The sequence below is a fragment of the Macaca mulatta genome, chromosome 6 (genome assembly GCF_049350105.2).
Source record: "Macaca mulatta isolate MMU2019108-1 chromosome 6, T2T-MMU8v2.0, whole genome shotgun sequence".
Taxonomy (NCBI): Eukaryota; Metazoa; Chordata; class Mammalia; order Primates; family Cercopithecidae; genus Macaca; species Macaca mulatta.
This window is the reverse complement of record NC_133411.1, coordinates 166,698,067-166,712,055: the sequence shown is the minus strand read 5'-3', so window position 1 is coordinate 166,712,055 and position 13,989 is coordinate 166,698,067. Positions and strand designations below refer to the sequence as shown.

The 13,989-nt window shown below is 35.5% G+C and overlaps 1 protein-coding gene across 4 annotated transcripts in view; it reads left to right on the top strand.

Annotated features, from left to right (window-relative positions):
• The window catches only part of CLINT1 (clathrin interactor 1), a 72,904-nt gene that overhangs the window by 31,568 nt on the left and 27,347 nt on the right, over positions 1-13,989 (top strand). For all 4 annotated transcript variants that reach the window (XM_015141330.3, XM_015141327.3, XM_077937385.1 and 1 more), the window contains 3 exons: positions 10,153-10,257; positions 10,868-10,964; positions 13,387-13,495. In XM_015141330.3, the coding sequence (XP_014996816.3) occupies positions 10,153-10,257; positions 10,868-10,964; positions 13,387-13,495 (311 nt within the window). The remainder of the gene's footprint in view (positions 1-10,152; positions 10,258-10,867; positions 10,965-13,386; positions 13,496-13,989) is intronic.

The window sequence follows — 13,989 nt, the reverse complement described above, 5'->3', positions numbered from 1 at the left end:
TGACCTTGAATTTTTCATAAAATATTTTCTGTGGCTTGCTTTTGGAAAAAAATTTTCAGATTTATTCTTCTAGTTATATTTTAGGACAAACATACTGGTTGTTGGAAATCTCAGAAATTTAAAAGTGAGTTTGGTTAATTTTACCCCATCCAAACTGATAATTGAATGAATACTGGAAATTTTCCTGAAATGTTAGGTAAACTCTTCTGTAAGCAAGGTACCATGTATTTCCTAAATGTACAGTTTGCAGTTTTCAGGATTTGGAAACTGGTTTTTAAGCTTGAAATTTTTAGATAAAGACTATTTGTAATACTGATAATCTGTATTGGGTATTTTTAGAGATTAGAAGAGCAAGTATGGTATAAAATAGGTTAATGTCAGCTACTCATCAGATTGCTCAGATTAAATTTCTTGCGTTACATTTCCTGCTATGAAACCATTCTTTGTGAAATGCAGTAAGTTTTTGGTAGATTTTTCTTTTTTTTTTTTTTTTTTTTTTTGAGACGGAGTCTTGCTCTGTCGCCCAGGCTGGAGTGCAGTGGCCGGATCTCAGCTCACTGCAAGCTCCGCCTTTCCGGTTCATGCCATTCTTCTGCCTCAGCCTCCCGAGTAGCTGGGACTATAGGCGCCCGCCACCACGCCCGGCTAGTTTTTTGTATTTTTTTAGTAGAGACGGGGTTTCACCGTGTTAGCCAGGATGGTCTCGATCTCCTGACCTCATGATCTGCCCGTCTCGGCCTCCCAAAGTGCTGGGATTACAGGCTTGAGCCACTGCGCCCGGCCTTTTGGTAGATTTTTCTGTACAAAGTTTTGACTTTTTAAAACATCTGGAAGGATTGTCACAGGAAATTTATAATTATGTTATGATCTCACATGCATGTATGGAAACATGTCACTTGGCTAAACCAGTCCCTGACATCCACCTCACAACTTAGCTTTGTTCTCCAGCTTTGAGGCTGTGGTACCAAATTATTTCTGTATTTAAAAAAAAAAAAAAAAAGTGACTCAAAGCCAGCCTCTTGTGCTGGTAGTTAATGTGATAGGATCTAAGAAAATGATAATTCATGGGCAGAAAATAAATACTTTACATATATTTGAGGAACACATCGAGTTTGGCAATAACTTGGATTGATGACACAGTCAAATCTATGTGGAATCAGTAAATTTATGAAGTGTTCTGCTATGCAAAAGTTTCTTACATGAGAAATAAGACTTTGGTGACAATGTGTATTCGTTACTCAGTGGTGAGGATAAGCACAGGATCTTTAGTTTATGGATGAATGTGGGAGATTGTTAACAGTCTGTACAGACATTTCCATTTTCATAATTTTGAAGATACACACAAGGGTCTTTAATCTTCCTTGAATGTTAGGAGTTCTTACAGCTTTTTGAATTTTCCTACTTGCAGAATATTGCTCCGTGTTTCACTTGCTCCCCCTCCTCCTCTCCCCTCTTCCTCAAACTGAAAAATACTTACGTATAAAACAGTTCTATAATATTTATCTATTTTATCTATAAGTAGTACAAATGCAGTCTAAAAATTTGAATTACGATGACAAGAATATTGAGCCATATCAATCGGCAGTGTTCAGTGGTATTAAAACACCAAGAGTGATTAAAATTCTGTGGTTCATTTCTCTGCCTTCATAATACTGGACTCAATGATTATTGAAATTGAGGGCCAGCATTAGTCAGAATGAAACAAAGAATTTGGTAGTAGAATTGATGTAAGAGTAGGATTGGTTTAAAAAAAAATACAGTCCTTAATTTTCTGGCAACTTAAAACAATTATAATTTTAAAAATAGTTGTACCAGTTTCTATGGTCTTACATCATGTGGGGAGGAAACAATTGGAAGTGATGTTTTTGAACATTAAGACAACATTTTCTGTAATTTTAATCTCATACAGACAGGCGGCTAGAGTTTAGACTTAGGCAGTTTGCCATGTTTTAAAGATGTATTAGGTACTCAAGTAACTATCTTGATCTTTCTTTGAGTATCCAGAATTATTTTAAATAGGTTTAAAAAGTATTATGGGACTCCTTCAAAGCCTGGTAGTAAGTTGTTCTTTACTTATTTGATCGTAATTTTTTTTTTTTGACTGAGAAAGCTAAATGCTAAAAGATGGGATATAATATTTTTGTGCAAATTCCTGATGGTTACTTTTAAAAGCAAAGTTTTGTGTTTCAGCATTTAGGAATTTAGTGTTCCCTCTTGAAAAGTAAAAGGAAACAGAAGATGCATAATCCAGCGTAGTCTTTTCTGTACATAGTTGAAGCCATAAATAATATGCATCCCATATACATATGATATCATTGGATTGAATAGGTTATATGTTTTCAGTATTGATAACTAGGTGTACTCTTTTCTGAAATCCTGTTATTGCAGAATGGGTGAAAGAGCTTCAGATTTTAGATGTCTCTCATTTCAGTTTTTCCCTAATCAAACTGGTATTTTCTTTTTTTTTTTTTTTTTTTTGAGACGGAGTCTCGCTCTGCCACCCAGGCTGGAGTGCAGTGGCCGGATCTCAGCTCACTGCAAGCTCCGCCTCCCGGGTTCACGCCATTCTCCTGCCTCAGCCTCCCGAGTAGCTGGGACTACAGGCGCCCGCCACCTTGCCCGGCTAGTTTTTTGTATTTTTTAGTAGAGACGGGGTTTCACCGTGCCAACCAGGATGGTCTCGATTTCCTGACCTCGTGATCCGCCCGTCTCGGCCTCCCAAAGTGCTGGGATTACAGGCTTGAGCCACCGCGCCCGGCCAAACTGGTATTTTCTTTACTTTTAAGAGTACATGTATAAGAGGGGAGACATAGGTTTCCTCCCTTTCAGTTAGATGGTTTGTTTTTAATATTTACTAAAACCAAAGAAAATGTGATTTCCGTGACTGAGAATATATCTTTTTAAATATTTATTCGGCATATAGCTCCTTTGTAGGATAATTTGTGATGCTGCATTTGATGTCATCTTAGACCAGAATATATTCTATGATTACAGGACAGTGTGACGTAATAGAAAATGGGCTTTGGAATGGAAAGACCTAATAGGTTTTAAATCTGCCATTTACTAGCTGTGGGATTTCGAGTGAGTTTATTTAGAGGAAGCGTCCAGGATTGTGATATTTGTTTCTTCTGTACTTTTCCATACTTTATTTTATTAGAATTCTTGCAATATGAAGGGAGTACTATGGTTTCTTATTGCTTTAACAGTGTGGCTATTTTATAACATGTTTACTATAGCAAAATTATCTCTTCTACTGAACCATGTTGTCACTTGTGTTAAGACTTTTCATTGCATTGTATTTCATTTGCATTTTCAGATCAGTGAGAGGCTTTTTTTTTTTTAATGGGTGGTGAATATCCCACCATGTGGACAAATCAATTTTTCCACCTCCCCACATCATTTCTGTAGAGCCCCAGATATTCTGTTAACAGTGAAAGTAATCTACCGATTGAATTTAGGAATAGTAGACTTCTTGGCCATTGACAGTACATTTGATACTCTTCACAGGACTGTAATGAGATATAACTTGGTATTAAAATATGAACATTGAACCTATAAAATGTTCAACTTGCAAATAAGGGTAATGTGGTGGAGGCTGTCTCCGCTGATAAAAAATAAATATCACAAGGTTCATTATCTAGCTTCTAGAGTTATTCTTAAAACAATTTCTGTAATGTTATGGATGGAAACATAAAAAAAAGAGCAAATGTTTCTGGCTTAAGACTTTTGTTACTTGAGGAAACTGTCTTCTATAGCAGTGGTCTCCAACCTTTTTGGCACCAGGGATCAGTTTTGTGGAAGACAATTTTTCCACAGACCAGGGCTTGGGGAGGATAGTTTCCAGATGAAACTGTTCCATCTCAGACCATCAGGCATTAGATTCTCATTAGGACCACACAACCTAGGTCCCTCATTCACAACAGGGTTCACGCTTCTGTGAGAATCTGATGCCACCGCTGCTCTGACAGGAGGCAGAGCTCAGGCAGTGATGCTGGCTTGCCGCTGCTCACGTCCAGCTGTGCAGCCCCATTCCCAACAGGCCAGTCCGCAGCTCTGGGGGTTGGGGACTCCTATTCTACAATGTTAATTTTATGGGTGTTTTATGGTTAAAAAAATTATCAAGAAGATTGATAATAAGAGCATAACTGTTCTACAACACTTAATTTGTAAAAGTATCTTTTCTGAAACCTTTGTGGCATTGAGGTAAAAGGTGACTTTTAAATACAGGTTTTGTTGTCAAGAATTATTCATCCCTAATACAGTTTTTAAAAATCATATTAATTCCAAAATTGGGTACTTAAATTGTTCTCTGTGGTTTTGCATACATAGCACTTGGTGTACATATTTTAGTGTGTATGCATATATTTTAGTTACTGTTTGCTGCACTTATTAACCTGATAAAACAAGATGTTGGAAGTACAAATAATATTCATGTGGTCTACAATGATGTTTACTTGCCTATAAATAGTTAAAAATGTAGCTAATGATGATACAGTACTTGTATTTTTAGTGGCCTTTAGTAGTTTAACCTTGGTTACAATATAATACTTTGAAAAAAATTGGAAAATACAGGAAAATATTAATATAAAGAAAAAAATACCATTATTTAAAACTGTTGCTTGGAACTAAGTTATGTTTATTTCTGTCTCCAGATGTTTCTGTCTCTTATTATCTTAGTATGGGTGTGTGTATGCATGCATACATGAAAACACATTTAGAGGTCTCAAATAAAAGACTGCCTGATCTCAGGGTGAGTGAAGTCTTGACAATAAGCTTAAAACAAAGAAGAAACCATATTAAAAATACAGATTCCTTTGACTTCAGTTTTTTAAAAAGGAATGAAATTTAAAAGGCAAACTGGGAAAAATACTTCTCAATCTGTTTCAGTTTCCTCCTTATTCCTTTGTTAGCAGTTAGTACCACATTATACCTATACTTTACCTTTTCCCTTGGTGTATAGTTCTGTTTTAGCAAAGCATATTCTTGAACTTTTAAGAGGAAAAAATATCAATAAGGACTGCTCAAGTTCTTGTTAATTATTTTACCGATGATTCTTAATGTAGATAAGAAGTATTGACTATCAGTAAGTAAAAGCCTCGTTTTAGCTTTTAACCAATTATACCTCTAAAAACTGGACTGAAACTTACCAAGTAAAATAATTTTATATTATATGAGTGTCAAGTAGTCAAATAAGTAGAAAATGGGGAATAAAGAGGAGGGCTACAATGAACACTAATAATTTACAAACTGAATAGTTGACCGTTGACTAACTGAATATTGGCTGTGTTTACATAGCTGTGGAAGCATATGTTAGTCCATTTTCATGCTGCTGATAAAGACATACCCAAGTCTGGGAAGGAAAAGAGGTTTAATTGGACTTACAGTTCCACATGGCTGGGGAGGCCCCAGAGTCATGACAGGAGGTGAAAGGCACTTTTTACATGGCAGTGGCAAGAGAAAATGAGGAAGAAGCAAAAGTGGAAACCCCTGATAAGACCATCAGATCTTGTGAGACTTATTCACTACCACGAACAGTATGAGGGAAAACGCCCTCATGATTCAAATTATCTCCCACTCGGTCCCTCCCACAACACGTGGGAATTATGGGAGTACAATTCAATATGAGATTTGGGTGGAGACACGGAGCCAAACCATATCAAAGCGTGTGTGCAAAAGTTGAGGACGGTAGCTTCTCACAGTTGGCACTAAAGATCTAGTGAGTCAGTGTTGCTGAGTTGTACAGAGTTAAGTTGCTGGAGTGTTCTGAGAAGCAAATGTGAAAGTGGGTAAAAGACTGTGGAAACAACAAACAGTTTTATAAATATAAACAATAATGATTGTGTCTATGGATTTTATTCTTGTATTCTTCATTCTTTGGTGATTCCATCTTTCATTCTCTCTGTTAACTTTCTTTTTGGCCTAATATTAGAGTCCATTAAGATTTGGTATTGTTAACCAGTTATACTGCTGAACTACCCAGTAGTTGTAACTGTTAAATTTAAACAGTGTGATCCTAATAATTACCTATCTTTATCAGGACAGAGAAACCTACTTTTCAGGTCACTCATTTTCAAGACTTTTGTTTTAAGCAAAGAGAAAGTTAATATATTGAGTAAGCCTAGATAGAACACATGTGAGAAGGGCTCGTTTTGTACTTTCTGGTGACTATTAGATTGTTCTCAAAATTACAGATACTTTTTAATACTGGTGAAGAAATGTCAAAATTACAGCAACATTTTTTTTTTCCTGGTTTACATTCTCTTGTGAAACAGCAGCATTTCTTAAAAGTTATTTTTCTTCTTTTACTTTCCCTCCATTATTACATTCTCATGTCTGTTTATGTTTGCAGAGATTAAATACAGACAAAAATCTGGAGATAAAAGGTTATTGATGGCGACAGCAGAAATGTTAAAAATCATTAGATATTTTGTGGGTCAAGTTTTCTTTTGATAATATTGTCAAACTGGTTTAAAATAATATACAGAAAAATTTTTTGGTGTTATCAAAGTATTCTTGGTTACTTTTTTAAGTGTTATAATGATAATTACATGAAAGGAAATGTAAGTAGAAAAGCCTGTATCCAAAGACTTTTACCCTTCAACAGAAGGTCATAATAATGGCCTATACTTTAAAAAAACAAGAACTGAGTATAAAGAGATAACTTTTTAAAATTTCAAGTTAGGAATCTCAATTTAGGATTGGTGAAAATCCATAAGTCACTTGTTTGACTGTAGTGTTAGTTTAAATGGTATGAAATTTATTGGGAAGGGGGGTGTCTTTTTCTGTAATTTTGTTTGCCGTTCAAATTCTAGACCTTTGTCTGGAGGATTGTTTGTGTGTGTGTTTAAGAAACTGTTGAGAGTGCCCCCTCTAGCGTCTGTGATATATTCTTAAAACATCTGTGTCAGAAGTTTTCAGAATTAAAAAGCTGTTTTTTTCCTTTCAAATCTGGACATAAATTTTTATTTTTATTTTTAGCACGGAAGAATTGTTTTTTTTAAAAAGGTCACTGGAATTATGGGTAGGGCATAGATTGAGGGCAGTAGAAAACATGAGAAAGGAAGGATCAAAATGCCATTTCTACCTTTTTAGAAATAGTTATTTTTAAATGACCTGGAATAAGGCCAAACCATACAGTGTTGTTTTTAGTTTACATTTGTTTCTGAATTAATTGAAGCTTAAAATACTTCATTTTGGAATTCTTTATGCCATCAAATCTCATCTTGAGGGGGGTTCTTTGCAGTTTCTGAAAGCAACAGCTTCATTGGAAGATAGCTTTTTTCTGGGGAGGGGAGTAGGAGACAGGGTCTCGTTCTCTGTCGCCTCAACCTCCTGGGCTCATGCAGTCCTCCCACCTCAGTGTCCTGAGAAGCTGGGACCACAGGTAGATGCTACCACGCCTGGCAAATTTTTGTATTTTTTGTAGTGACGGATTTTTGCCATGTTGGCCAGGCTGGTAAGTGAACTTCTAGACTCAAGTGATCCACCTGCCTCATCCTCCCAAAGTGCTGGGGTTTACAGGTAGGAGCCACTGCACCTGGCCTGGAAAATAACTTTAAAATAGATCTGGATTCTTCGTGTAAGCGTTCTGTTATTTTTTTGTTTTATATTTGCCATATCCTTCTGTGGATATACTTAATAACTGTATTGTGAGTATGTGCTGATGGCTCCCATTGTTTTTCAACCAAAGAAATGAGATTCTTAGATTATTGGCTCTCTGCCACCTCTCCCTCTAAACACAGTGCTCACACAAGCCTTCAGCTAAGAATCTTGTGAAGGGTTACGGAAACAGAACCTTTCTTATTTGACCCATGGGCCTTTGTCGGTTGAACAAGGAAAGTAGTGTTCTGAAAACTACAACATTTATGAAGGCTCTGGTAAAAATATTTCATGTACATGGACTGGAGATTAACTTCTTTCATCTTGTTCTCCAACAAATTAAACAATGCAAAGAGATTTCAAGTGCATTCTTGGTAATGAAATGCTTGGGTGAATTATAATCCTAATTGCCATTGTTCATTTTCACAGCTGCATTTTGACACTTTTAACTGCCTAAGCCATGCATTCTTCAGCCACCAGGATAAACAAAAGCATTCTGAAATTCATCTTTTTGTGGCATCTTAAATTGTGAATCTGTTATTGGCTGCCTTAGTTTTATTTTGGTTCCATGGTTAATAAAATTAGGAGGAAACTTATTCTTCTACATTTATACATAAAACTGTTGTAATAGAACCATTACTGGATTTTAACGAAAATGTATTCCTTAGTGGTCTTAACATTTTTAAGTGGGGGTGGGCATTGGAGATCATGAATTTATTTTAGTCCTGGGGAAGGAATTTGTATTTATTTTACCACATTAATTGGTATCTTAGGAGGCAGTTTTCTCCAAGATTTGAAAGAAAATAATAGGATTTTGCTTTTCTTCCATAGAAGAACAGTGTCCTGAATTTAAATCTGAAAGCCAGATTGATTCAGTTTTTTGGCAAGTCACACTTACATGCATAATGGTTCCTTTAAAATTTGACCCAAACCTGTTTGTTGGTCTGTTCTTTAAACATGAAGACATTGAAGTGTTTGCAATAAATTTGAAATTTATATTTAAGAGATTTGAGTGCCAATTTCAACCAAACCTTCCTTATTCTAAAAATAGAACTTTTTGACGACTGAAAAACCATATAGCAAAAGTGGGGTATATGTATGTAATAGTTAACAAATTCTGATTTTTCACTATTTCTAAGACTTAATGCTAAGTGGAAGAATTGAATTACTATATTCACAGACACCTGTTATAACAATTGTTTGGTAATAATTGGAGCTTTCGATGTCAAATGAATACTACTACAGGATGTCACAGTTTTGCAGTATTTCTTTATTCTCAAAATGTCTTTGAATCCTTAAATTCATATAAGCATGAGAAATTCCATTTTGACGACCAAACATTTTGCCATCTCATATCTTAATCTTATTTTTTCCAAAGTAAATTCTTTCATATAAAAATATTACGTGATGTTTTGAAATTCTCCTAATAGATGGTTATTTTATATATATTACCTTTTGTGTTTTGGAGACAGGGTCTTGCTCTGCTGCTCAGGCTGGAGTACAGTGGGTGGTCATGGCTCCCTGAAGCCTTGACCTCCTGGGATCAAGCAATCTTCCCACCTCAGCCTCCCTAGTAGCTGGGACTACAGGTGCACGCCAACACGTCTGACTAATTTTTAATTTTTTCTTTTTGTTTTTAGAGACCAGGTTTCACTGTGTTGCCCAGGCTGGTGTTGGTTATTATATTTAATATAATAATAGCTAACATTTACTGAGTACTTCCTGTATGTCAGACACTGTGCTAAATAAACGCCATTTGCTGTGCTAGCCTTTGAGGTAGTATGCTTATTTATTCCCATTTTATGGTTGAGGAAACTGAGATTAAGATAATTAAAATAATTTTGCCAAAGGTCACATAGTAAGTGACTGGAATCAGATCTTTCTGACTCCTGAGGCCCAGATCATTGCCGAAGTCCTAAGGGAAAGTTAAGTGTGCATCATACAATCTCCTGATGGAATATTATGCAGCCAGTAAAAGTGAGGGTTACAGTGAATATATGACATAGAAGTGCACATGACAGAGTAAACGAAAAAGACTAAGAGATTATAGTTCAACATTTATAGTGGTTCTAAACATCTGTAGGTATCTTTGATTTATTCTTTTTAAAAAATGTGATATAGATACTGTTTAGCTGTTACATAATTTTGCCTAATTTATAGGATTTCTATAAGCAGGAAACATAAGCTTTCATTGCATGTAAACCAGATCTGGTCAAGAAACTGACAACTTAGTTTTATAATAGACTCTAGCATGTTCATTTTTTTTTTTTTTAATTTGACCCTTAGCCATTTTTTACTGGACTTATGCCAGCTCTAATGCAATCTCTCATCTGTATTCTTGAAGACTAATGGAATAGTAAAATCTGCTTCAAGATAACTTAAGTGTGTTACATAGTGTCCTTGGGGTAGCTTGTGCACAAAAGATGTTTTCTCTCGCACCCTGTAGAGGTAGCTCATTAAGACACCCCGGAGTGTCATTATTAAGTTTTCATGTGTTTCTCAGGTTTGATGCTAATCTTTGTGCGTATGTGCGTGCATTTTTTTCCTCTGCAGCACCAATGTGGTTATGAATTATTCAGAGATCGAGTCTAAGGTTCGAGAGGCAACGAACGATGATCCTTGGGGACCTTCTGGGCAACTCATGGGAGAGATTGCCAAGTAAGTGATAATTTGACTCAGCAGTGCAGAAAAAAATCAAAGTATCTTAACACAGAAATGTGAAATTTGCTTTCAGATTTAAACTGTTTGGCTGCCAGAATATAAATTTTGCATAATCATTCAGATAGTAATGTAGAAAGTTTCAGATAGTAATATGGAAAGTTTTATGCAGTCCATTTCCCTTAAAAATTTGGCTCAAAAAAGAAACCCACAATGTATCTTTTTCAATTAAGTTTTGAGATAATGCTGTAGCTCACCATGTAAAATTTTGACAAATACATATAAAATAACTTGAAGTGCAAGTTAGAAAAATTTTTTTCTGTGAACATCTGGGACACCATACCAGTGAATGAAGAGCTTGCAAAATATGATATTAATTAAATTATTAATTGCAAAGTATTGATTAATTAGCAGGACTTACATATGTGCCAGGTAGTGTATAAAACATAGCGAAAACATTTTCAAGGAAGTACATAATCTTCTAAATTTTTGAATTATGTTTATTAATTTTTAAAAACGCTTCGGGGAAACACCAAATTAGAACAAGTCTGCCATCTACTGTCAAAATTAATATATTGCAGACTCTTAAAGAAAATGATTCTTTTTTCAGGGCTACATTTATGTATGAACAATTTCCAGAACTTATGAACATGCTTTGGTCACGAATGTTAAAAGACAACAAAAAGAATTGGAGAAGAGTTTATAAGGTATGCAAACAAATCTGCTTTAATTGCTTGACATGTTGAAAACACATGCTGGAAATTTAAAGTGTATATACATAGGTGGTTTTAAAGTATATTAAATCCTAGAATAGAGTAATCGAAAACACATGAAAGAAGTAGATTTGTTATTTGTGTTCTATTTTCTAGTCATCATGAACAACTGCTCTGAATGAGAAATTCTTAATACTTCTAAATGTTGATTATTTCTTAAAATTTTTCCTACTAAAATGTTTATGCATGTCAAAAATAATGCATCTATAGTAGTGTGCCTGTTTAGTGTATGAGCAGTTAAGATGAATACTATAGTCTGAATGGTTTGTCATCTACGTAGACATTTACCTAATTTGTGGTAGTATTCTCACAGTATTCTGTATCACAAATGTTCAAAATGTAATTCTAATTTTAAATTAGTGAATATGAACTTTTTATCAGATTCCTTTTGTTCTGATCTCATATAATGCAGAATTCTATAGTAATATAGTCGTCTGTGCTTCTGTACCTACCATATTTTCTTACTTCTTCAGAATGTTTTTCTTTGCTATCCAAAATGACATAATTTGGCTTTTAGGATTGAAAATCTATGTGTTAGTTTCATTTTTTTTTATGTTATTCTTTCTGAAAACATTCAGTGTCATTCCCTTAGGTTGCATGGTAGGTGTGATGAAATAATTGAAATATTGTAAATTAAATTTGCTTTTAGTTTTTTTGTTTTTTTTTAATTCTTGAGTAAACTCCTTTTTTAAAGAATATAGTCATATATACCACATACGGACATTTCAGTCAGTGATGGTCTGCTTATTTGACAGTGGTCCCATTGGATTATAATACTCTATTTTTTCTGTACTCTTTCTATGTTCAGATACAAAAATACTCAGCATTGTGTTACAGCTGCCTATAGTAGTCATTACAGTAACAATGTTGCACAGGTTTGTAGCCGAGGAGCAATAGGTTGTCCCATAGATCGTCAGTGTGTAGCAGGCCATACCATCTAGGTTTGTGTAAGTATGCTCTGTGATATTAGTACAGTGACGAAATTTCCTAATGGCACATTACACGAACATATCCCCATCGTTAAGTGACACATGGCTGTAAATTACTGGTAGGAGGAGGTTTTGTGTCCCTCAGTTTTACCAACCTAACTAGATTTGTTTTGTTTTTGCCGCCCCCTCCTCTCTGCCTAACTAGATTTTCATATACCTAATCAAGTGAGGTTTGTTCCAAGCAGTGTTAAGTTCAAAATGTACAATTTATTATATAGTATATTCACAAAGTTTTGTAGGAGTAACTACTATCTAATTCCAGAACATTTTTGTCACCCTATAAAGAAACCCTATACCCATTAGCAGTCATTCTAAATTTACATTTTAACAAAATTTACTTTGGGGCTAGGGGTTGGTTGTTGGTTGGTTGTTTTTGAGACAGTCTGGCTTTGTCACCCAAGCCAGAATGCAGTGGCGTGACCTTGGCTCACTGCAGTGGTGACCTCCTGGGCTCAAGAGATCCTCCTGCCTCAATCCCCTAAGTACCTGGGACTACAGGCGTGTGCCTCAATCAATACCCAGCTATTTTTTTTTTGTTTTTTTTGTTTTGTTTTGTTTTGTAAAGACATCTCACTATTTTGCAAAATTTTCTACAGGTTTTATTATCATCATTATTATTATTTGGTAACAACTTTTTTTTTTTTTTGGAGACAGTCTCTCTGTCGCGGAGGCTGGAGTGCAGTGGTGCGGGCTCAGCTCACTGCAACCTCCACCTTCTGGGTTCGAGTGATTTTTGTGCCTCATCCACCTGAGTAGCTGGGATTACAGGCGTGGGCCACTGTGCCCAGCTAATTTTTGTATTTTTAGTAGAGACGAGGTTTTACCATGTTGCCCAGTCTGGTCTCAAATTCCTGACCTCAAGTCATCCGCCCACCTTGGCCTCCCAGAAAGTGCTGGGGTTACAGGCATGAGCCACTGAGCCTGGCCACAACCTTTTAAAACAAAAGCCACATAATTAACCTCAAAATTAAATTTTATCTGGGGAAAATACTATAGGATTGCTTAATTACCAAATAATTTCTGGCAATTCAGTTCCATAATGCTCAGATAAAAGTAAAAACTGAGTCAGCTTTCTAAAACCTTATTGTCTATTTATATCATACATTCAGATATTTTGAACAACAGAGTTTAAGTCTTTGACACATAGTATCCAGATGATTTATAATTATTTACTATGCTTAATATAAGAGGAACTTCAAATTGATTATGTAAGTTCTAGATTATGTGTTTAGAGTCTAATGTAAGGAAACCTCACCACCAGCATGAAGATTCTTTATTTGCTATGTTAGAATTATTTTTTTTAACCATTCACCAAAGCTCTACTGACTTTATTTCATTAAATCATTTAGTGCTTTGTATTTTTACAGTCGTTGCTGCTCCTAGCTTACCTCATAAGGAATGGATCAGAGCGTGTTGTTACAAGTGCCAGAGAACACATTTATGATTTACGATCCCTGGAAAATTACCACTTTGTAGGTGAGCAATAGAAAAACCTTATAAGCAAATTAAAACAGTAGTTGGAGTTGTCAGTCACCTGAACCAGCTTAGAAGCTTCTCTGCTCTAATTAGAATGTGACTGTTGCTGGTTGTGTGACGAGTGCAGAATCCAAGACGCGGGGCCCTAGAGTATTAATTAGTGGAGACAAGAACTTGCAGAAAAGACTGGCTAATAACAACAGAACCAACACAACATGAGTGTTCGGGTTTATATTAAAATATGCACTGGAGACTGGTCCCCTGTGGTGTCCATAAAGGAATTGCTTTAATCATATGGGAAGAAAAGGTTAGAGCTCCAAAACACACACATCTGTTTGAAGCTGGGTTTTTTTTCCCTCCCACCAAATAATATTTACTGTGCAAAGGCAGCAAGGCCACAGTGTGTTTTGAATGTGAAAGAGGCTGGAGAATGAAGCACATTTCATTTTGTAGCATACCCCAGTTGTAAGCACTTTAAAAATTCAGTTTTTGAG